At 47.3% G+C, this 22,488-nt stretch overlaps 9 protein-coding genes across 9 annotated transcripts; 5 read left to right on the top strand and 4 right to left on the bottom strand.

Annotated features, from left to right (window-relative positions):
• Nucleotides 1-340: 340 nt before the first annotated feature.
• N7495_009764 (threonine synthase THR4) lies at nucleotides 341-3,565 on the top strand (the record flags this gene model as incomplete). Its single annotated transcript, XM_057212415.1, has 7 exons — nucleotides 341-517; nucleotides 571-1,179; nucleotides 1,237-1,526; nucleotides 1,776-1,806; nucleotides 1,889-2,287; nucleotides 2,351-2,601; nucleotides 2,656-3,565. The coding sequence occupies 7 exons, from the start codon at nucleotides 341-343 to the stop codon at nucleotides 3,563-3,565; spliced, it is 2,667 nt and encodes an 888-aa protein (XP_057059278.1).
• Nucleotides 3,566-5,910: 2,345 nt separating this feature from the next.
• N7495_009763 (uncharacterized protein) lies at nucleotides 5,911-7,525 on the bottom strand (the record flags this gene model as incomplete). Its single annotated transcript, XM_057212414.1, has 2 exons — nucleotides 5,911-6,509; nucleotides 6,565-7,525. The coding sequence occupies 2 exons, from the start codon at nucleotides 7,523-7,525 to the stop codon at nucleotides 5,911-5,913; spliced, it is 1,560 nt and encodes a 519-aa protein (XP_057059277.1).
• Nucleotides 7,526-8,995: 1,470 nt separating this feature from the next.
• Nucleotides 8,996-10,628, top strand: N7495_009762 (DNA primase subunit PRI1; the record flags this gene model as incomplete). Its single annotated transcript, XM_057212413.1, has 3 exons — nucleotides 8,996-9,183; nucleotides 9,243-9,440; nucleotides 9,500-10,628. 3 exons carry the CDS (start codon nucleotides 8,996-8,998, stop codon nucleotides 10,626-10,628), a joined length of 1,515 nt encoding a protein of 504 aa, XP_057059276.1.
• A 465-nt stretch (nucleotides 10,629-11,093) lies between these two features.
• Nucleotides 11,094-12,169, bottom strand: N7495_009761 (MAM33 family protein; the record flags this gene model as incomplete). The annotated part of the gene is made up of 4 exons (XM_057212412.1): nucleotides 11,094-11,119; nucleotides 11,186-11,646; nucleotides 11,721-11,901; nucleotides 11,989-12,169. The coding sequence occupies 4 exons, from the start codon at nucleotides 12,167-12,169 to the stop codon at nucleotides 11,094-11,096; spliced, it is 849 nt and encodes a 282-aa protein (XP_057059275.1).
• Nucleotides 12,170-12,482: 313 nt separating this feature from the next.
• On the bottom strand, nucleotides 12,483-13,119 carry N7495_009760 (translation machinery-associated protein 16; the record flags this gene model as incomplete). The annotated part of the gene is made up of 3 exons (XM_057212411.1): nucleotides 12,483-12,765; nucleotides 12,814-12,898; nucleotides 12,951-13,119. 3 exons carry the CDS (start codon nucleotides 13,117-13,119, stop codon nucleotides 12,483-12,485), a joined length of 537 nt encoding a protein of 178 aa, XP_057059274.1.
• A 315-nt stretch (nucleotides 13,120-13,434) lies between these two features.
• On the top strand, nucleotides 13,435-15,716 carry N7495_009759 (putative exonuclease; the record flags this gene model as incomplete). Its single annotated transcript, XM_057212410.1, has 3 exons — nucleotides 13,435-13,447; nucleotides 13,509-13,656; nucleotides 13,718-15,716. 3 exons carry the CDS (start codon nucleotides 13,435-13,437, stop codon nucleotides 15,714-15,716), a joined length of 2,160 nt encoding a protein of 719 aa, XP_057059273.1.
• A 950-nt stretch (nucleotides 15,717-16,666) lies between these two features.
• Nucleotides 16,667-17,651, top strand: N7495_009758 (Fig1 domain-containing protein; the record flags this gene model as incomplete). Its single annotated transcript, XM_057212409.1, has 4 exons — nucleotides 16,667-16,697; nucleotides 16,753-16,821; nucleotides 16,878-17,205; nucleotides 17,273-17,651. The coding sequence occupies 4 exons, from the start codon at nucleotides 16,667-16,669 to the stop codon at nucleotides 17,649-17,651; spliced, it is 807 nt and encodes a 268-aa protein (XP_057059272.1).
• Nucleotides 17,652-18,587: 936 nt separating this feature from the next.
• Nucleotides 18,588-20,451, bottom strand: N7495_009757 (rRNA 2'-O-methyltransferase fibrillarin-like protein; the record flags this gene model as incomplete). The annotated part of the gene is made up of 5 exons (XM_057212408.1): nucleotides 18,588-19,569; nucleotides 19,623-19,891; nucleotides 19,947-20,128; nucleotides 20,188-20,235; nucleotides 20,295-20,451. 5 exons carry the CDS (start codon nucleotides 20,449-20,451, stop codon nucleotides 18,588-18,590), a joined length of 1,638 nt encoding a protein of 545 aa, XP_057059271.1.
• A 275-nt stretch (nucleotides 20,452-20,726) lies between these two features.
• Nucleotides 20,727-21,938, top strand: N7495_009756 (RING finger domain protein; the record flags this gene model as incomplete). Its single annotated transcript, XM_057212407.1, has 2 exons — nucleotides 20,727-20,919; nucleotides 20,983-21,938. 2 exons carry the CDS (start codon nucleotides 20,727-20,729, stop codon nucleotides 21,936-21,938), a joined length of 1,149 nt encoding a protein of 382 aa, XP_057059270.1.
• Nucleotides 21,939-22,488: the final 550 nt, after the last annotated feature.

Here is a 22,488-nt window from a genome sequence, read left to right as displayed (position 1 = left end):
TCCTGAGGTCATGGAAAGAAGTAGAACCCTTAAGTATAGTAAGTCAGCACATTAACCATCAGCCAATATCAACTCACCCTCCTGAATCCACTCCAATGCCGAAGTACAAAGTAGGTCCAGTTCGAATTTGTGCTCCGGGCGTGCCGAGTTGATTACCAAAAGTCACCGAGAGCTTGTTTATCCGGCATTTAACTAATTTGATACCGTGGATCGGCATTCAAGATTGTGGGTCGCGGCCATTGCTAAACGGCTGGGAAGGTATAAAGAGACGGGCAAAGTTCCCTGAAAGAGAGATGCGAAAGAACTTCATCAGGATCATACTGTAAGACTATACTGCACAATGGCTTCAACCGACTATAAATTCGAAGGATGGCTGGGCCTTGACGCTAGCTCCGTCGAGGGTAAGATGGTCTGGGGAGAATTCGAACCCAAAAAGTGGGAAGAAACAGACGTTGATATCAAAATCTCGCATTGCGGAATCTGTGGCTCTGATATGCACACATTACACAGTGGTTGGGTGAGTGACGAAGTTCCCAGATTATTCCACTAGTGCTAACTAGGCCATTTTAGGGTGCCACCCTTTACCCATGCGTCGTTGGCCACGAGCTAGTGGGTACAGCAGTGCGAGTCGGATCCAAGGTCACCACTATCAAGGTCGGAGATCGCGTGGGTGTCGGTGCCCAGAGTGAATCCTGTCTTGGCCGTAAGGGCGATTGCGAGGGTTGCGCCAGCGGCGACGAGAACTACTGCGACCACGCACTTGTCGGAACATACAACAGCAAATTCTACAACGGCGACAAATCGTACGGAGGCTACGCTTTATATAACCGCACCAATGCGCACTTCGCCATCAAGATCCCCGACGGTGTCTCTTCTGCTGCTGCGGCGCCTATGCTCTGTGGTGGTGTTTCCGTTTACAGCCCATTGAAGTACAACGGCTGTGGACCTGGTAAGCGCGTGGGAGTGATTGGTGTTGGTGGCCTTGGCCATTTAGCTATCTTGTTCGCGAAGGCCATGGGTGCAGACAAGGTTGTTGGTATTTCTCGCAGAAACGATAAACGCGAGGATGCGCTCAAGCTTGGCGCCGATCTCTATATCGCTACTGAAGACGAGCCTGGTTGGGCTGAGAAGCACGCTCGATCACTTGATTTAATTATCAACACTGCATCCTCCACCAAGGTGAGTTAGATGGAAGTTCTCCAGGCTCAAATTTCATATTGTTGACTTTTCTTCTAGATACCATTTGCTGAGTACTTGGGCCTTTTGCGCACTGGTGGTACCTTTGCGCAGTGTGGTTTGCCTGAAGATGGTGTTCTCAATGCCCCAGTCCGCAAATTGCACCGCCGCCTGAACGTTCAAGGCTCCATGATTGGTAGCCCTAATGACATTCGAGAGATGCTCCAGCTTGCAGCTGACAAGAACATTGAGCCGTGGATTCAGGAGATCCCCATGAAGGATGCTAACAAGGCAATTTTGGACTTTGAAGCCGGCATGCCTCGTTACCGATTTGTGCTGGTTAATGAGGAGTAAGCATTGAAGAAGGAATGAAGGAATGTATTAAGTACACAATACGGAGTAGTCGAGACGAAAATAGAAGAAATTAAAGTTAGATCAGCCAATCGATCTACACGTGACGCCGCTTTCGGAGGCGCTAGTCTACATTAGAACGGCGGGTGATTCATCGCCATCTCGATTCTTCCCCTTCGTTTGTCACTTAGTCAGAGTTCAATTGAGCTATTTTCTAAATACACCATGTCTCCAACTCTCTCACAAAGATACTTGAGCACCCGCGGTGCCGAGTATGGTGTAAGTACATACAACCGCAGGAAGTGGGGTGGCACATCTGCCCGCATATCAGACTACTTATACGATATTTTTCATTTTACAGCTCGGTTTTGAGGAGGTAGTTCTTAAGGGACTCGCTTCCGATGGAGGCCTGTTCATCCCCGAGCAGATCCCTACTCTGCCTGCTGGATGGGAGTCATCCTGGCGCGATCTGTCTTTCGAGGACCTCGCCTTCGAAATCATGTCTCTGTACATCTCCCAAGACGAAATTCCCTCCACCGATCTTAAGGATATCATCAATCGCTCTTATGCCACATTTCGCCACCAGGATCGCACTCCTCTAGTTGAATTGGATTCACAGTCGAAGATCCACCTCCTCGAACTATTCCACGGCCCTACACACGCATTCAAGGATGTTGCCCTCCAAAATCTGGGCAATCTCTTTGAATACTTCCTTGTTCGCAAGAACAAGGGCAAGACTGGCAAAGATAGACATCATTTGGTATGATATTTAGCCCTGTATAGTTGATACGATGTTAGGAAATATTTCTGACTTGTTCTTCAGACTGTTGTCGGCGCCACAAGTGGAGACACTGGCTCAGCAGCCATCTATGGTCTGCGTGGTAAGAAGGACTGCTCGGTTTTCATCCTCTTCCCCGATGGCAAGGTTTCACCTATCCAGGAGGCCCAGATGTGCACTGTGCTCGATGCCAATGTGCACAACCTCAAGGTTAAGGGCTCCTTCGATGATTGCCAGGACATCGTCAAGGCACTTTTTGCCGACGCCGACCTCAATTCCACCCACAACATTGCTGCGTAAGTAATACTGAGTATGCAATGGTCACTTTCACGAAATACTGACTTGTATAGCGTCAACTCGATCAACTGGGCTAGAATTTTGGCTCAGATCACCTACTACTTCCACTCTTACTTCTCCCTCATCAAATCGCCCAGCTATGCCAAGGATTCTAAGGTGCGCGTTGTCGTGCCCTCCGGTAACTTTGGTGACATCCTGGCTGGCTGGTTCGCTAAGCAGATGGGTCTACCCGCTGACAAGCTGGTTATCGCCACCAACGAGAACGACATCTTGGACCGCTTCTTCCGCAGCGGAGGCCAATACACCAAGAAGGCCCTCAACGAGGAGACCGCCTCAGTGAAAGAAACCCACAGCCCAGCCATGGACATTCTGGTCAGCAGCAACTTCGAGCGTCTGCTCTGGTTCCTAGCATTCCAAACCGACAGCGCCTCAACCATTGAGGAGCGCCGTAAGCACGCTTGCGAGCACGTCTCCACCTGGTTGAACGACCTGAAGACACAAGGCGGCTTCCAAGTGCCTAGTGCCGTCCTCGAGGCAGCCAAGGCCGAATTCGAGAGCGAGCGCGTCAGCAACGACGAAACCATCCAAGAAATCCGCCACACCTACGAGACCAGCTTCCCCACCAACATCACCACCGGCAGTGCCAAGGGTAGCAACGGTGGCTACATCCTCGACCCGCACACTGCCATTGGTGTGACTGCCTCCCGTCGCTCCGCCGAGCGCAACCCAGGCGTCTACCACGTCACTCTTTCCACAGCCCACCCCGCCAAGTTTGCTAGTGCTGTTGACCTGGCATTGCGCTCCAAGGACGGCTATGACTTTACCAGCATTCTCCCCGAAGACATCGTTGGCCTCGACAAGCGGGAAAGCAGAGCTACCTCTGTTGGCCAAGGTGTTGGCTGGGAGGGTGTACGTGAGATTGTGAAAGCTGAAGTTGAGCAGGAGCTTCAGGGCTTGCGGTAGAGAATCCCCCCGCCTGATTCCCCTGATTGTACAAGGAAGGGTTGTTGCATCTATGTTTGGCATTGTTGAAAGATTATAAAAGTTGTCTTGGAATAGATTCGCCCAAGACATAGTGCCTGGAAATATGATTCGTGTTGATATTCGAATATACTTTTTTGAACAATTTTAATTTAGTACCTATGTATTAATGTATTTTTTTGAAGGTACATGATTACCTAGATAGTACATAATGGGTCAAAAGTCTGTTCACACTCGCGTTGTAGCGCTTTTTTTCGTCGTCTACACCCACTTTTTTTAATTTTCATTTATTTTACTAACAAAAGCTCTATTTGACACAGAAACTAGTGGAAACCATGGTAGAAATCAAGAGCTTTCTACTGAACAATGCTCTGGAATTATCTCTAGCCTTAAGAATGGTGTATCGCCCTCTAAACCTGCTGCTATCTATGGCTGCTCCCGCAATACAATCTATAATACTCGAGATCACTATGAAGCCACCAAAAGGCTTGAATCTCGCCCTCTAATTGGACGTCCGCCTATACATAATAGAGCCGCCAGACGTTGGATTTATTTAAAGGCGCGTCAACAACCATTCTAGAGCTATAGGCGACTTGCCACAAATACCGATTTTCACCCCTCCCAATCAACATTACAGAAAATCTTTAAGGCTTATCACCTACCTAAATGACTTCAAAAGAATAAGATCCCTCTTGACCCTCGTCTTACAAAAGACAAACTTGAATTCGCTCAAAAATGGCGTCAGGATGTGGATTGGAAGAAATGGATCTTCTTGGACGAATGTTCGGTTCAAAGTACATCAAATTCTGATATCCAGTGGGCTTGGATATTGAAATTAGAGACTTATTTAAGTCAATTTGTCAACTTTGAAGCCCATGTGAAGGACATTTCGCAGATGGTACGGGTGTGTATGGATTGGTGGTTGTTCAAAGTTGGTTGTTATGGAGCGTGATTCGAGGTCTAAAGGTAAAGGATTTACTAGTAAATCCTATATTAAACCCCTAGAAAAGGGCTTTATACCACACTATAAGGATGCTGATATATTTCAGTAGGATAATGCTAAAATCCATACATCAAAGGAAGCAGGAGGGTGGTTTCGACGTTAGATGATTCGTCTTGAAAAATGGTCTGCACGATCACCTGATATGAGCCCGATCGAACCATGTTGGTATCTTCTAAAGTGTAGATTAATAAATTTACACCCCGAATTGGTCGAAATGGGCCAAACTGCAGCTGATTGTGCTTATTTCAAGGCCTGTATTTGCGAAGCTTGAGATGCCATTCCACAGGCGACGATTAGTAGCCTAATTAGGTCTATGCCATATAGATTAGCCGCTGTACGTAATTCTAGGGAAGAGTATACTAAATGTGGAATAAAATCCAATTCTTCTGTCATTTGCCTATATAAATATATATTATACAGCTATAGCTATAATATTGGTGTAGATATAAATAGGTGGTTGAAGTAATTATATATATTTGGGGTGGGGCTAATTCCCGTGTGTGTACAAACTTATGAACTATAACGTAGATTCCAAGGCTGTTCGAAGGTTATCTGAAAGGCTTACGGGCTCCCTATCTATCTACATAGGCATGTATTTATTTACGTCTCAAGTGTTTGCTTGTCCAAAAAGCTTCAAGATAGCTTTAAAACATTCAGATGTCGGAATCATCTAGCAAGACTAAGTGAAACTCAGCTACAGAATAAATAACTATGTAGGTAGATAGATGCCTTGGATGCTTGTATCACGATGGATAGCTTCAAGAACTTTGTAAACCTACATCAAAGTATCATAATCCGTGTTATCTTAGTAGGTCTCATGAAACGAGTGGGTGTTTTTAACTAAATAACATTGGAAAATGTAATGTAAAAACCAAATCAAAAGTTCATTTAGAAATGACTAAGGGATAAGCGATGACTTCTTGATGGTTTTATTTTACCAAGTGCGAGTCAATTACTTAGAGTATTTGGAGTTACTTAATATGATACCGGTGCTAAACTCAGGAAGATAGATCAATTGAAAAATAGAAAAACTTTGTGTATTATTATTAACGTATTATTTTAGGCAAGGAAAAAAAAATTCTCGAAATGACCAAGCAACTCGTCACCATCAAAGTGGAAGAAGAACAAGCGGGCCTCTTTTATCGACCAAGAGCCAAATGAAGCACAAAAAACAACAACAAAAGAAATGGATTCCCCAAGACGCTTATTTCAATATCTGCACCACGAAGATAGCTAGAAACAAGGTAGAATGGGTACTTGGGAGTAGGAGGCGAATCACAGCTGTCAAAGTGAGACTACCATCCTCCCATGGCTCAATGCTGATTTACAGAAGGGCAAAAGCGCCGACAACAGCAGCAAGTAAACCAACGGCAGGCTTGACGTTAGAAGCAACACCAGTGAAGGTGCTGGAGCCTGTGGTCGAGCCGGGGTGAGAGACGGCGGGTTCGGACCCAGCGGGAGTAGAAGAACCAGCAGGAGAAGCAGGCTCGGACTCACCGGGGTGAGAGCCGGCGGGTTCGGACCCAGCGGGAGTGGAGGAACCAGCAGGAGAGGCAGGCTTAGTCTCAGCAGGAGAAGCAGGCTCAGTCTCGGCGGGGTGAGTGGCAGCAGGCTCAGTCTCGGCGGGGTGAGTGGCAGCAGGCTCAGTCTCAACGGCAGTGGAACCAGGGACAACAACAGTGGTGCCGGGGACAACAACAGCAGAAGATCCGGGGTTAACGATGGTAGTGCCGGGGACAATGTGAGTGGTGCCGGGGATGACAACTGGGGCAGTGGGGCCCGGAGTGGCAGTGACGGTGGTGTTGAAACCGGTGACTGGCTTCTCCTTGATAAGGGAAGTGGCCTTGGTAAGAGTGATGGTGCTGGTCTCAGTGATGGGCACAGTATAGGTCTTGCTGCCAGAGGTAACAACAATGGAGGTGACTATAGAGCATGTTAATAGCGTGATCAATAAGTTCAAAAGTGGGTGGAGACTTACCAGGGCACGTAGTGGTCACGTAGGTCACCACGCTGGTGGTGCCAGGCTTCACAACAGTGTGAGATGGCTTAGTCTTGACCTCAGTGTGGGTCTTGACCTCAGAGGAGGGCTTGACCTTGGTCTTGGACTCGATAGGCTTGGTCTTAGTCTTGGACTCAGGAGGAGGAGTGGGCTTAGTCTTGGTCTCCACGGGCTTGGTCTTGGTCTTGGACTCGATAGGCTTGGTCTTAGTCTTGGACTCAGGAGGAGTGGGCTTAGTCTTGCTCTCTACAGGCTTGGTCTTGGTCTTGGACTCAGGAGGAGGAGTGACCTTGCTCTTGGTGGTGCAAGGGGTAGAAGTGGCCTTGGTCTTGACCTTAGACTCAGTGGTGGGCTTGGTCTTGGTTTCCACAGGCTTGGTCTTGGTCTTGGACTCAGGAGGAGGAGTGACCTTGCTCTTGGTGGTGCAAGGGGTAGAAGTGGCCTTGGTCTTGACCTTAGACTCAGTGGTGGGCTTGGTCTTGGTTTCCACAGGCTTGGTCTTGGTCTTGGACTCAGGAGGAGGAGTGGGCTTAGTCTTGGTCTCCACGGGCTTGGTCTTGGTCTTGGACTCAGGAGGAGGAGTGACCTTGCTCTTGGTGGTGCAAGGGCTGGTCGACGCGCTGCTGGTGGTCTCATGGTGGTGAGTAGTCACCGGAGTACTAGTGGTCTCATGGTGGTGAGTGGTCACTGGGGTGGTGGTGGTAGCATGGCTAGTGGTGGTAGGCTTGGTGCTAGTGGTGCTGGTGGTGCAAGGAGTAGACCAGGTTTCAGCGTGCTCAGCAGTCTTAGACCAGGTTTCACCCCAGTTGTCGGCAGCAGGAGCAGGAGCAACGGAAACAGCAGAGCTGGCAGAAGCAGGGTGGATCAAGTCTTCACCACGAGCGATGACACCAGCAAGAGCCGGGCTGGCGAGAGCCAAAAGAGCAAAAGAGTTGACCATTTCGAGAATTTAAAACAGGAATTGCCTTGAAGAAACTTAGAAAACGAGTGAAAGCTGTAGATGATTAAGAGATGAAGAACTGACTGGAGGCAGAAATCATCTTGTTTAAATGCTTTTTGGAATGGAAGTTCTATCAAGTCATGACGAAGATGGCTGCCACAGTTGTGCACAACACAGAGAAAGTTCAATTGGCCTGATCCACAAGCTGCTAACTATGGCTGAAAGCAGGTACTGACAGTTCAACCGTGGATGACAAAGGCACCTGGGGTACGGCCATAGGATGAAAATTCCGAGCAATGATACATCTATCTGGTCGATGAAGATGCAAACGTAACATGGTGTAGTTTCATTTCAGTCGGACATCCATCCGAGCTCCACAGTAGGCCTAATGCGGAAAAAGCACATGGAGTAGGGATGGCCGCATTATAGACCAATCTAGAAGAACTGTAAGTGATATGGAGGAAATTTAACATTCCAAGCAGCTGACAGGCATGTACTCTATACTATACTTCAAAAATAAATATCAAGTCAGCTGCAGAAAAGTTCATTTAGATCTTGCCCTGTCTATGAAAGAGTGATGGGAAAATCAAAGCATTTACTTAGATAAGGCACCATGGCAATGTACGTTGTGGCGCCGAATGCGGATTGGAGACTGAGGGGAAATAAAATTAGGGCTTGGGCGGTCACCGCGAGCCAAACTGTCTGGAAGGGATCCCGATGCTTGCCAATCATGAAAAGCTATCGAGAGAAAAGGGCGAATCGAAAGGATAGCAGATGTTCAGTGTGCCAATCGGAGGATCCCCTTCGGCGTTCAGGAATGTAGACCATATTGGTTGATTGCAGATTGATTTCAATTGGCTACAACCGCTTGAAGGAATGTATGCGGGATGTGGATATCTCTTTCAGCCAAATATCATGTAATCTAGAGAACATAGAGTTCGTCAGTGACAGTGAGCACTCGTTGGAGTGGCACATATGCTGTCAGTCCATGACGAGGAGATCCAAATTTAGCGTCGGATTGGATTTTACTCCATGAATGAAAATTAGACTCAGACCTTGGTAGCTACAATCATTTTCTGAATTCGGTTAAGTGTCAAGCAGATATTGAACTTTTGGGAATTGGCAAGTGGCACTGTTCCTATGCTTGGGCAGGTTGTTGTTAACCAGTGGGTCCTAATGACAGCAAGATTGGCCGAAGAATCTGGAGGGTAGGTACAACAGGCAAATTTTGCAGTTCTCAGATCTAACTCATCAGAGATGTGACTGCAAGCGGCAGGTACCTGACTCAGGCTGACTGCAGAAAGTTTTTCCTGAAGATTCAGGTCTGCGTTCCTTGCCCTGAGTTAGAGACACGTCGTCCTTATCCGGCAAGTTGGATTGGCACACCGCCTAAATCACCAAGTCACGTGGCTAGTCGCGTTAACGCGTCTACTGCTTCCCTTGACCAAATCTATACATCAGCTGCCCACAATGCCACACTCAATACCACCCGAGGCTTCTCCTAGTCGGAATGACGAAGAAATGCTTCCAGATGCCTCAACGGATAATGGTGTCAAGTTGGAGGATATGTTTGACGATGATGAAAACGACGAGTTTCCGGCTTCCTCACGGGACGTGAAGATGAAGATGGAGAGTTCCCCAGCGCCTGCACCGGCAGCGTAAGCTTTATCAACGCTGTAAATGACCAATGGCTGAGATACTAACCATGATGCTCTAGTGCTCCCTCACGAGCCCCATCTGGCGTGGATACAGACGTTATGCTTCAATTTTATCAGCGTCTTTTCCCATTCCGATACCTGTTTCAATGGTTGAACCACGGCGTTGTGCCCACCAAAGACTTTGGCAATCGTGAATTTGCACTAACTCTTCAAAATGACGCCTATCTAAGATACCAATCTTACCCAACCTCAGATTTGTAAGACTCCGCATGGTATGCTGCAGGGCGGGCGAATTAACTGATTCGGTCGATTATAGATTCAAAAAGGACATCCTCAGAATGAATCCATCTCGATTCGAAATTGGACCCGTTTATACCACGAACCCGCGGGATCGCAAAACTATTCGAGGTGGTCAGATGAAACCAATTTCAAAAGAACTTGTCTTCGATATCGATATGACAGATTACGACGATATTAGATCATGCTGTAAGGGAGCTAGCATTTGTCACAAATGCTGGGCATTTGTGACTATGGCTATCAAGGTCATTGATGTTGCCTTGCGTGAGGACTTTGGATTCGAACATATTCTCTGGGTATACTCCGGTCGTCGTGGTGCCCACGCGTGGGTTTGTGATCCCCGAGCGCGTAACATGCCCGATGATCGCCGCAGAGCTATTGCTGGATATCTCGAAATTCTCAAAGGTGGGTCACAAAGCGGCAAACGGGTGAATCTCAAGCGACCACTCCATCCCCACATCGCACGAAGCCTCGACATCCTGAAGAGCCATTTTGGCCAAACTACTCTGATAGACCAAGATACGTTTGTGAACGCAGATCAGGTAGAACGATTACTTACATTACTACCTGATAAGTCTTTGAACGAGGCCTTGCGAAAGAAGTGGGACTCATCTCCAGATCGTCCCAGCACAAGCAAATGGGCCGATATCGATGCACTGGCGAAGACGGGAAAAAGCAGCACGTTGAATACCACCGCACTCCGTGATGCGAAGGTGGACATTGTGCTAGAATATACCTACCCACGTCTTGATGCCGAAGTTAGCAAGAAAATGATCCATTTGCTGAAGAGTCCATTTGTTATCCATCCTGGCACGGGCCGAATTTGTGTCCCTATCGATCCTCAGAAAGCCGACGAGTTTGACCCCCTAACTGTTCCTACTGTGACGGAATTGTTGGACGAGATTGATGCGTACGATGCGAAGCATCCTGTCACTGCAGAGGCGGAGACCGTTGATGTAGAAGGTAGCGCACTGGGGTCGGACATAAGGGGTGCTCGCAAGCTCCAGGATTACGAAAAGACCAGCCTGAAGCCATATATTGACCACTTCCGGTCCTTTATTGCAGGTTTGCTCAAGGGAGAACGAGTATCTAAGCGTGAAAGAGACGAGACTGCACCGCCTGTGAAGGCTGATCCCATGGAGTTCTAAGCTTCAAAGGTTGCACGTCAATTCATATCATGACGTTATGGCCTGTTGTTTCTGGTTTGAAACGAGTTCATATTTTCAATATACTACAATACTACATTCCAACCTTTGAACTTTCTTTCGGGCGTAGGTATTTTAATACTAGTTCATCCAGTCTGGAAGAAAATCACGCGAGGTTGGCGCAGGTGTCAGGAGATGCACCTTGAAATCGTGAGTTATACGGAGTGTGAAAAGAGCTTTCTGGCTAGATCAAGCTTCTTAGACGGTGATATATTTGGGATAATAGTACATATGCGGCCTTACAGGTGACTAACACCGTAACAAACCGTTTAACTTGGGGTTTCATTAAAAACAAAGAGGAGAGTGGTTGAAAGGAAACGAGATGAATAGCCCCATAAGCCACAAATTGGTGGCTCGAGGGCTTCCAATCACGAGAGTTGAGCACGTGAAAATATGGGAATTTATCACTTAAGCAGCAATGAACTTTTGGACGCCTAGGAAGATAGACTGGTCAGCGACGGTTCTCTGGAACATATTGCAAATGTAAAAAAAAAGCTTACTCTCCAACCAGCGAATGTACTCCTTCTGCTCTTTGTAGGCGATGAAGTCGATGACCATGCTCTGGAACTCAACATTAATTCCACGCTCCTCAAGGTAGCGACCCCAGAAAGCGAGAAGTTCGGGGTCAAGGTTCTCAGCGGGAGGACCAGCGTAGAGGCTTTGGCGAGACCAATCCTTCTCAGCGGTGTGAGCCTTGGCGATCTCTGCGTCCTTGTAGTGGGAGATCTCCTCGATCTGGAGGTCGCCGTCCTGGGTGACAGCTTGGATCAGCAGAGCACCGCTGTTGGCCTTCTCAATAGTGACGTTAAGACGAGCAGGGAAGCTGGGAGCCAAGCCTTCCTCGGTCTCTGCGGACTGGCCGCTCAATTCGCCCTCATCACCCAGAGCGTCGTCAGTGAGGTCGTCCATGGCGTCCTCGGAGAGATTGTTAATATCAGCAACGGTGAAGGTGACACGGAGTCTAGTTAATTTAAGATAAGCCATTGCCAACCGAAAAAACTCAGAGCAAAACTCAAAGGAAATTGATGAACGTACGTCTCATTTTCAAATTTCTTGGTCAGAACGACTTCTTGCTCACCCTCAATATCCTTAACCTCCCACTGGCCAGCCTTCAGAGCGAAGTCAATGTTAGCCTTTTGTTCCCGTGCATCATCGGAACCGGATGCCTTTTCATGCTGGACCTCCTCGCCAAGCTTAGCCAGAAGCTCAAGATCACCTAAAAAAAAATAGAAAATTATCAGTTTCGTTTCTCTCCATAGAAATGGGATTTCGCATTGCTGCTTTTTGTATGTGGGTGACTCACTGTCGGTAGCAGGATCTCTGAAGACACTGGCAGTCGAAAATGCAGCGTATGAAGGCTTAATAGCCTGCTTGAAGGGCTGAATAATAGTGGGCTTGGGGAGAATAGCCGGGCGCAAGGAGGTGCGGGCAATTGAGCGCGAGAAGCGCGGGACTGAGCGCGAGATAGCACGAAGTGAAAGCATTATGAATGTGGATGGATTGATGTTGTTGGATGAGAAGGAAAGAGCTAGAAAAGAGAAGCCGAGCTAGACCGATGATGTTAATGCCAAGACCTGCCCATTTCTGGTACCGCCAAATTTGAGTAGAAGATCTGCCGCTATTTCATGAAATATCTTTGTTTGATTTGGATTTTTGAATGTAATGAATGAACAGTGAACGAGTCTTGAATGCTTTTAGAGAAACTAATGGATATAAATGTCTTATGTACCGCCATATTGCGCCAATGATCCTCTCGAGAGAAGAGTAACAAGTATAGAAAATATAGAACATCCGTTATCATGACATGCCATTGGGCGGGAAACTTGAGGCTTTCTTCTCTCCAGACTGTAGCAGTCGCATGAACTTCATTTGACTGAGACCTGACCATTGTGCATTCCACTTCTTCAACGCCACAAGTACAGAGGCATCAGTTAAGTCCGGCATCCAGAAACCAGTCTTAAATTCTTTCTCTTCTGTCTGTGTCCTCTGTGTCAGGGCCTCTTGTCGGCGAGTGGGAGGGCGACCTTTGCGTTGTTCTTTTTTGAGCTGTTCAATCTCCTCCACATCTCTATTGATGCATCTGTATGGTGTTAGTCAAGTTTTCAAAGATATGCGTTGGTGAACATACTGCTGGACCAATTCAGCCATTTCTGAATCAGATAAGGGTTCCTCGAGGGACGCAACAGCGTCGTGGAAGTAATCAATCCGGTCCACTGTTATAGTTCAGTATTGTGGCCCAGTGTCTGTGTACATCCGTCCACTTACTGTATGGCTGGCGAGCCTTCATTGTAGTCGTATTAGAGGAAGCCACTCGGTCATCTCGGGCACCAGCACGGCGTAACCGTCGAGCATCTCGACTGAACTCATGGAGGGCTTCAACCTTGCCACGCTTCTTAGAGATGTGCTTGTGCACTTTTGTAAGTGTGACAGGCATGATTGAATCGTAGGCTGAAATATGGACTGCCCGCAATTTAGAAATATTATTTTTTTTACGGATGGCAGGCCAAAGCGGTCAACGATAAAAGTCACCGCCTTCTCCAAACCAAATCGCGTCTTCGCGTCTAGCAGGAACAAACGAGATCAAACATTCCTGCACCTGCCATGGGGTTATTTACTCGTTAGGCCTCGTATAGTATTCCATCTTTACCTCATGTTTATTGTTGCTACTCTTTGAGTCTTGCAAATTGGTTTTGCATGCTCTATATGAACGAGTAAATAGGTGGACCCATCTTGTACATCACTGTTTACAATGGGTATCAAGGGTCAGTTTTTGGCCCGTCAACGAAAGGGAGACTGGAGAGTGTAAGGCTAACATTGTTACAGGGTTGCACGGTCTTCTCAAGTCCATCCAGAAACCATGTCATATTAAAAGTTTTGATGGTCAGACTCTTGCTATCGACGCCTATGGATGGTTACATCGAGGCACAGTTGCCTGTTCTGTGGATTTAGTCCTGGAGAAACAAACGCGAAAGTAAGTACTTGTATAGATGTCATCATTGGGAACATCACTCACTTAACTTCTTCCTTGTTAGGCACATTGATTTCGTCCTACATCGAGTGCGCATGCTGCTTTTTTTCGGAGTAAAACCCTACCTTGTATTCGATGGCGACAATTTGCCCAGCAAAGCAGGGACCGAGCAAGAACGACACCTCCGTCGCCAAGAGAGCAAGTCTCTCGGTCTCGAGTTGCAACGAAAGGGTAGAATTACGGAAGCATACCAGGAGTTCCAAAAGGCGGTCGATGTGACACCCTACATGGCTCGTCAATTGATCGAAGAACTGAAGAAAATGAATGTTCAATATGTGGTGGCACCTTATGAAGCAGATCCCCAGATGGTGTATTTGGAACAACTGGGAATCGTGGATGGTATCATTTCCGAGGATTCGGACTTGTTGGTCTTTGGAGCGAAACGTCTTTTGTCGAAGCTGGATCAACACGGCGACTGCATTGAGATAAACAGAGCTGACTTTACCGCTTGTCGGGATGTTAGTCTAGTTGGATGGAGCGATGCAGACTTTCGGCACATGTGCATTCTCAGCGGATGCGACTATCTGGCCAACATTCCCAAGATGGGTCTAAAGACTGCCTACCGAAGCATTCGGAAGTACAAAACTGTGGAGAGGGTCCTTCAGATGCTCAAGTTTGATGGACAGTATAAAATTCCAGATGGCTACCTTGCGAATTTCATGCAAGCTGAACATACATTCATTTACCAACGGGTCTTCTGCCCCGAAGCCAAAAAGCTTGTGACTTTGACTGTACCAGAGGAAGGCGTCAATCTGGAGGAAATGCCCTTCATCGGGGCGGATGTGGAGGCAGCAATAGCAGTAGGTGTTGCTTGTGGTGATTTGGATCCTATGACAAAGGAAATCATTCTGTTGAAACAACCTTTAACTCAAGGTAAACATCTCCTGGGTCTTACTCGCCGCCAGACATTGGGTTCGTCGTCAGAGCTAAAGCCCCGCAAGCCCATCAATACGTTTTTCACCCCGAAGAGGCAGCCTCTAGCCGAGCTGGATCCCAACACCCTCACTCCGTCGCCAAGCCAGCAATCACTTCTGGAGCGCAATGCGAACAATTCCTGGCAGCCAGACTCGGTTCCCTTTCTCTCGAACTCCAGCGCGAGAATGTCGACTCCATTCCGGGCCTTCTCTGACCAGGGTCTCAGCCCTATGATCCGAAGTGTTGAAAGGAACACATCTCTGGCACATGCTGCCAGGGCGTCTCAACAATCGCAACCTTGGAAAAGACAACGACTTTGCTCCGAAGCCGATGATGATGCTCTACCCGCTCGTTCAGAAGCCCGCAGTAGGTTCTTTTGCAATACCCTCACAGATAGCCCTACTGGACAGAAAGTCTTGCGGACCAAGAAACAACGCAAGTCAATGTTGGACGTCTTCTCAGATGAGGTGGCTGAGGAAATATTCTCGGGCATTTCTGAATCCCAGTCTAGTGTTGAATCGGTGGGGACTCATGCAACTAGCCGCCATGATGCCCCCACTGAGGTGAGTGGGTCCGAGATCCATTCTGATAATATCGCGGTACCACAATCAGAGGACCCTGATTCTACAAATGCTACGGAGTTCAACCAAGCCCTTCAGTACAATGTCAAGCCACAGAAATCTACTGTTCTTTCCAAGTTCACCTTTAAGGCGAGGATGAGCGCCGAAGCTTCTGGGTCTGAATCTGGAATTCCCATGGTTTCGTCCAATGACAAGCCAGTTTCTGTCTCACCCAGGACTCCAAGCAGGGGTGCCCAAATCAAGACCCATTTGGGTCAACATTCGCGCCTGACACCTCTACAGCGTCTTGGACAGACAGCACTGAGTCGGGCTCATACCATCAGTTTCCCAACCAAACTTCGACAGATCGACTCTCAGACTAAAGAACTCCCTGATACCAAGCCAACTCCTGTCGCACAAGGTAGCGAAGACCATATAGTTCCTGACAGTGAAGATGAGGAAGAGCTCGATACAACCGAGCAAACATCGACTTTGGATTTGAAGCGTTTCTCGTTCGCTGCTAAATAAGCAGTTCTGCGATCGGCATTTTAGGGTTTGGGGATATGGAGTATTAGAAGGAATACAGTCACTCTGGGCATACATCTTGGCCCCAGGTTAGCCTCAGGTTAGCCTCAGGTTAGTTTGGAGGCCACCTAGAGGTTTCGGTCACTAGTTATTGTCTTGGAGCGGATATCATGTTATTAAAGTTATCCTTGCGGTGTCATCAAATAGATCATTAAGATATATGAATAGCCATGTGTTTATCGGCCTTAAAACGTGGGATCTGTACACCAACGTCAGGGCGTGGAGGGTGGGCTTAAATTGTTGGTGGAGCTTAGAACTTAATCAGTAGAAACTAAGCCTGATACAGTTTAGTGTATGTTTTATGCCGCGATCCTTTGCAGATTCTACACTTGAGCTAGAGGGCGGTCAGGGATGGTTACCTAGGAAGCGGTAGAGTAAACAAAGACGGTTGGCCCAGCCTCCCAGATTCCAGTACTTCATCTCATTCCCAGCCTCCCATAACCCTTGACGCGATCGAACTTTGACCGTTTAGTGAGTTGAGACCAGCCGCAATTTTCCTTCTCCCTTTCCATTCTTTCCACACACATTCCTCTAATCCCGCCAAAAACTCGTCGCTGTTGTACTACATCAGTACTTCGAGAATTACTTCGAGAATATCTGACTTGATCTTGAGGCTTGTAGGCGCGACTCGAATCAAAACAAAACACCAAATTTTCAATTGTTTTCCATACTTCCAAAACTTGATCGTGCGACCAGAACCTGTTCGACTATTAACTCGCTCTCCACCTTCCGCAATTCTCTCCACATTTCGTACGAAACCGTGACGTCGACGCGGATTGACAGTCATCTGCCTCGGCCGTTGAGCTTCAGCTCCTCCTTCTCGGGGATCCGGGGAGTGAGTCTATTGACTTAAGAGATAGAGGTGGGCCAGTCGTGGGTCTTTAATACTCACAATGCCTACAAATTTCTCAGCAGGGTGGGCCCGTATGTTGACAAACCCGGACAAGTAAACATTGAGGTTTTACTAACTTGAGAATAGGATTCATTCCTATGATCGGATACCACCACGTGCTGATGATCATTATCGCAGTCGCAATCATTTTGCTCTGTAAGTTTGCTTCTGTCACCCACGTTTATGTCCGGAATGTGTCTAACCATTTACAGCACTGCTTTTGGCCGGATGCTCTTCATCGTCTCCACAAATCCCTAGCATCTTCTTAATCTCGCTCTACTACAAAAGCTACGCACCCAACTTCGATTTGTCACAGGTTGACCCAAGTGTCGTGTCCCCCATAGCAACCATTGTCGGTAATGCCGAGCTAGAGGTGCGTGTTGGATACTTTGGTATCTGTGTTCAGCCTGACAACGGAGCGTTCATTTGTAACAACAATGCCACTGCATTGGCTGAAGTTGTGAATGCCGATCAAGATCCACTTAATCTGATTTGGATCGCATCGACATTCAAGGACGCAGTTGTGTTCCCGTATCTCCTGTGAGTTGCTCATCTGACTAGCATCAACTCGTTACCCCGTTAATTCTAATTTTATCATCTTTAATAGCATTGTGGCCGTTATTCTCGCTTTCTTCTGCTTTATCCTCCTCGCGACATTCCCCGGCTGGCACGAGGAACGTGACGACAGCGGTTCGGACGTTGAAGTTAAGCCGTTTCCCTCGCGACCTGTCTCCCAAGCTGCACTTGCTCTCATCTTCGTGTCTTCGGTGTTTGTTCTAGTCTCTGTATTATGGCAGCACACGGCTTCAGTCGCAGCAACCACAATCGCTCAAGATATGGGCAATGGCAGCGTCAAGAGCGGGGTTGGCACTTCAGCCATGGTGTTAGGTTGGTTTGGCTTTGTCCTTTTAGTCTGTGTGACAATCGGTCTACTCGTCATGATCCTCAGCATCCGTATGATGAGGAAATTAACAGATGAAGAGTAATCGATACGGTCTGGACTGCATCTCCTATGTTTACTTTTTACTTCATATGTTTATTGTTGCCTCTGCTTTTATGTATCCCCTACACTGTGCATCTTTTTTATCCATACTCGACATCCGATACGACAAACTACTTAAATCAGGTCTTCGCAAGATCTGGAATGGGAAACGAATAATATTTACGAGCCACACGGAAACAAGGCTCGTAGGACATGAAACGTGAGACAATGCTCTCACTTGGGAAATGGAAGGAAATTGGGAGGAAATGGAATCGGAATTTTTATAACGTTTGGACAATCTGGGCTCATGAACATACAAGAGGACTAAGATCTTTTCTCTCTCTCTGTTAGGAAGGAGTCTTGCATTCACCTAGCTATCAGTCTTGAAGAGAGATTAATTCACTCTGTCTTATTATCTTTTCGAAATATCAATATCGAGAAGATTTCGTACAAATATCAAATTACTACCCTGTATAGCAACACTATTCTAGCAACCAATCACTAAAGATAGATAACCTTGGAAAATACAGGCTAAGAAGTCCATCTCTCGAAATATATGACATTAAATTAATAAAACGACATTTATGCTCATAAGTCATGATATGTTGAGAAACTGCACTAGCTAATGTTACAATGTTTATGACTGACCCATCCTGGAAAGGATTACAGTGACATAAAGAAACACGCAAAGAGTTGCCGATGCTTAACAAGACCCGGCAAATGTCACTGAAAAATAGAATACAAAGCTGTTGCCTCCCACAGCCGGAGACAGGGGGACCCGCATCCTTAAATGTCAAGCCGACCCGGTTCCAGTCGAGTTAATTCGATTTTATTGCTGTTTTAGTAATAATAAGGTTGGTGACAGTGCCAGTGACTGCAACATGTCGTTGAATATAGGAGGCGACAGTTCCCTAATCGATATTTTTGCTCCTCATTTCACCTAGTAGTTGATCGAACCGCTGTCGAAGTTTCCACGGCCACGACCACGGCCACGATAGGAATTAGCCCGTCCTCGAGGCCCACGCCCGCGGCCACGGCCCCGGCCACGACCACGGGAGGTACCTCGATAAGAATCCTCGAAATCCCCTGCCGGGCGTTGTTGATATGGATGGTATCGATGATGACTGAGATGAGTCTCAGGAGACTCATTCGCCATGCGATCATCAGTTGTGTTCGATGTATTATGAGTGAAATCATGGCGGTTACCACCGCGACGACTTTGATTTCCGCTGTAGCGCGGGTTCTGGCGACGCTCATCTTCAATACGTGCAATGGTTTTCTGTCCAACAACGGTTTGGAAGGTCAGTTTTTCGCGCAATTCAGATGGAATAGGTGTCCAGTTCTGAGGTTTGTTTCGGAAATAATCTGCCTGACAGTGTCGGTGACGTGCCAAAACAAGAATTGGCTCCTCACTCTCGACTTTGTAGTTCTCAGTCGATGGAACTGGGGCTACCCGGGCCAAGAACGACGAATCATCGACGATGGCTGTGTCTGTGATCTGCCAAGTTAGTTTTCTTCCCAAGCCTCCGGCCTGCTCCAAAGTGGCCTTTTCGGGCTCATATGAAATCAATATGACGTCGGCCATAAGTTTAAAATCGTTCGAAGAATGCCCGTCCATCATTGGGATCACAAGTTCTTTGATGATCCTCAGTGTATCCTCATGAGAGATCATATATCCATAAAAAAAGAATTTGGACTCCATGTGAATGTTTCCGCGAAATGGGGTTCTGAGGGTGCCTCCATCCATACGAAGAGCCATATTATGATTATTGATCATACGCTGTACCTCAGCAGCTTCAGTCACAGGATCGAGGTAGTGTGCTTCTTCTGGCACCTGAACGACTTCGCCGCTAAACGCTTTTCTGCCGGAGTTTTTGAACTTCAGATTTCGACTTTCCAGGTATTCACTAAATTCTTTCGTGCTAAAATGGAGTTAGTTTTAGCAACTTGTTTGGGAAGCTCAATGGAAACATACTGGTTAGGGCGGTCCTCATAAATTCGGATTTCGTCGGCCGCATCGTAGGTGAGAAGAACTTCGTCTAGAAATTGCTGCTTGAAGTTCATTGTCGATCGAAAACGTTCATTATTAGGGCCAACTTCAGGTTTGAGAACTACCATGTCAAAATCCAGCTTTTGACTTCTCACCATCCGATTGACAATGTCGGAAAAGTCAGCTTCACACCGTCCAGTGAGGAGAATTGTGAGGACGTCCTTTTGCTCAATGCTGAGTTTGACCAATTCGAGCTTGGATAGGTCAGTCGAAATATCATTTAGACCACCCAGCACCAGTAACACTCACAATTTCCTCGATCCACCAACCTTTCCATCCTCTGGCCTCTTCGCGCTCAATACCTTCACCAGCAGCTGAGAGCATTCTGGGATTCTGCCACCAGCCTCCATCTGAAAAACTAGTTGCCGACGTGAGATGGCCAATGGTAGAAGTGTGCCATAGCTTCGGGTTGGGAAGGGGAGATTTGAAAACTGTGAATTTCGTGTGTCAGTGCTTTGGAGGCTTCATGGGTCGTGGGGCAATATCTTACGGGTATTGTCAAAGTCATAGACATGGATTATCTTCACTGAGGATACATCTAGGCAAGTGATACATTAGTGTCCATTCGATCTGATGCTGGTGGCCAAGGAGTCCTACCTGGGAGCTTGAGCTTGTTCCCAACCGACCAACGCTTGAGAGAGGTGATGCTGCGTGGGACAGGTGAGACCGGTGCTACCACAGAAATCCGTGCTGGGGACATTGCGCTGGCCCGATGCGCCCAGCTGTCACCAACGACAGCTCTCGCTGATCGCATGTGGGGTATTTCCCACCTAAAATTAGCTGGAAATGGGTATGGCGTTTTTATTTTTGAATTGGGAGCTCCAGTTTCGCCCCAAGCCGCAGCCGGAATTATCGAAACCGATATTTGAAGATACTAGATGAGTGGGGAAGCAACAGGAACGCGAAGGAAAGAACGGTCATATTATTTTATACCGGGCGGTGTGCATAACGGTGGACTAGGCGGTGTGATTTATTGACGATAAGCCCGGCACATTCTCCGCCTTCAACTTTTGGTCCCCCGCACTCCTCATGGCAAGAGATCTGCAACAGGTCCTTCAAAAAACCCTTAATGAGGTTGTGAATGAAGATGCCGAGGGCAATCCATGTGTTATATGCCTTGAATCTATCACAGAGCCTACCGTTGCTAAACCTTGTAATCATACCAACTTTGATTATCTATGCCTGATCAACTGGCTAGAGCAACGGCCTCACTGTCCTTTGTGTACGAATACTATTATTTGTTGGCTCGTTTAACAAGCTTTGTCTGACTTGAAATATCAAATAGGTAACGCACAAATCAAGTCAGTCCAATATGACCTGAAAACACCAAGTCCGAAGACATACAATGTCCCTATCACGGAGCCAGTAAAAGGTCAAGGCCAACGTTCATCATTTCCACATCCACGAGCACGTACCAGCAGGCCACGACCTGTTCCCCGTCAAACACCACTACCGAGTGATTCTTTATCAGTGAGGCGCAATGTTTATGCCAATCAGCTGTATTCCCTGCGCGTTGGAACAAATCGCCTTTCGCAATATAATGAAGTGCTCCCAGAATATTTCAACCGTGACGAGGCACTTGTATCGCGTGCTAGAAAATGGATTCGTCGGGAGCTCCAAGTCTTCTCCTTTTTGAACCCTGAGCCTGAGAGAGATGAAACGTCTCTGAACAATGTGCCTCGCCCAGGACAACAACGACTGGAGAATCGTCGGGCAAATAATGCCGAGTTTCTACTTGAATATATCATTGCGATTCTGCGTACAGTGGATATTAAAGACAGTGCTGGACAGGCAGAGGAGTTACTAAAGGACTTTCTTGGAAGGGAAAATGCCCGCTTGTTCTTGCATGAGTTGTTGGCCTGGCTTCGAAGTCCCTACACATCCCTGGAAAACTGGGATCGCCATGTGCAGTATCGAAATACCTCGAGAAGTTCCTCCATTCGGGGTATGCGTAGATCATCCCAAAACTATGAACAACCTCGCCGCAGTGCATCCCCACAGAATTACAATCACAGTCTTTCCGAACCGCCTATAGAATTATCGGCATCTGATGTACGGAGGGACTTTTCTATGCCAGGCTCAGACAGCGGGGGTAATCGGGGCTCACGGCGCGACAATGGGCAGTCCCATCACCGTAGAGTATCTCTAAAGGGTGGCAACGATAGGAGCCTTTTTGAACGAGTTTCGAGACCGGACCAGTCGACATTGCATTCAAGAAGAGATGCACGAAGTAATCAATAACTTGGGATCTCCACACTATAAGTCGGGGCCCTCCAAAATCGAAGATTTAAGACTGGTGAGGATGGAAGAGCACAGAGCAAACAATAAAATCTATCAACTAAGCCTATATCGTTCCAGGAAACGAGTGAGTTTCTTTTCAATCTGAATTGTCTATCAAAGTAGCCCTGGTCTTTGTAATCAGCAGTTTCTTTGTATGTCTTCCCCGCCAGTACCCATTCCTTCATATCCTGCCACACAACTCACAGCGGCCATTCATGGACCAAGAGCAAACGCATCCCCGTGTCATCCCATGAGATCAGAATAGGCACAGGTATAATATTCAAGCTCCAGGAACTCTCGTACAATCAAGATATGCTGACGATACTTGATGCGAAAACAGCTCGAAGTGAAGAAACGCACCAGAGCGAAAGTGAAACTGAGACGACCCATGGATGTTTCTCTCTCACTTCCACTCTCGAAGGCACCTCTAATTACACTTATATATCATTTCTATGTCTCATACAGTGTTCACTAGAGAAGAGCCTACTCGTAACCATCCAGCACTTCGTGA

This window comes from Penicillium taxi, assembly GCF_028828555.1.
Source record: "Penicillium taxi strain IBT 34144 chromosome Unknown utg000006l_segment0_segment0, whole genome shotgun sequence".
NCBI lineage: Eukaryota > Fungi > Ascomycota > Eurotiomycetes > Eurotiales > Aspergillaceae > Penicillium > Penicillium taxi.
This window is presented reverse-complemented; position numbering and strand designations above follow the sequence as displayed.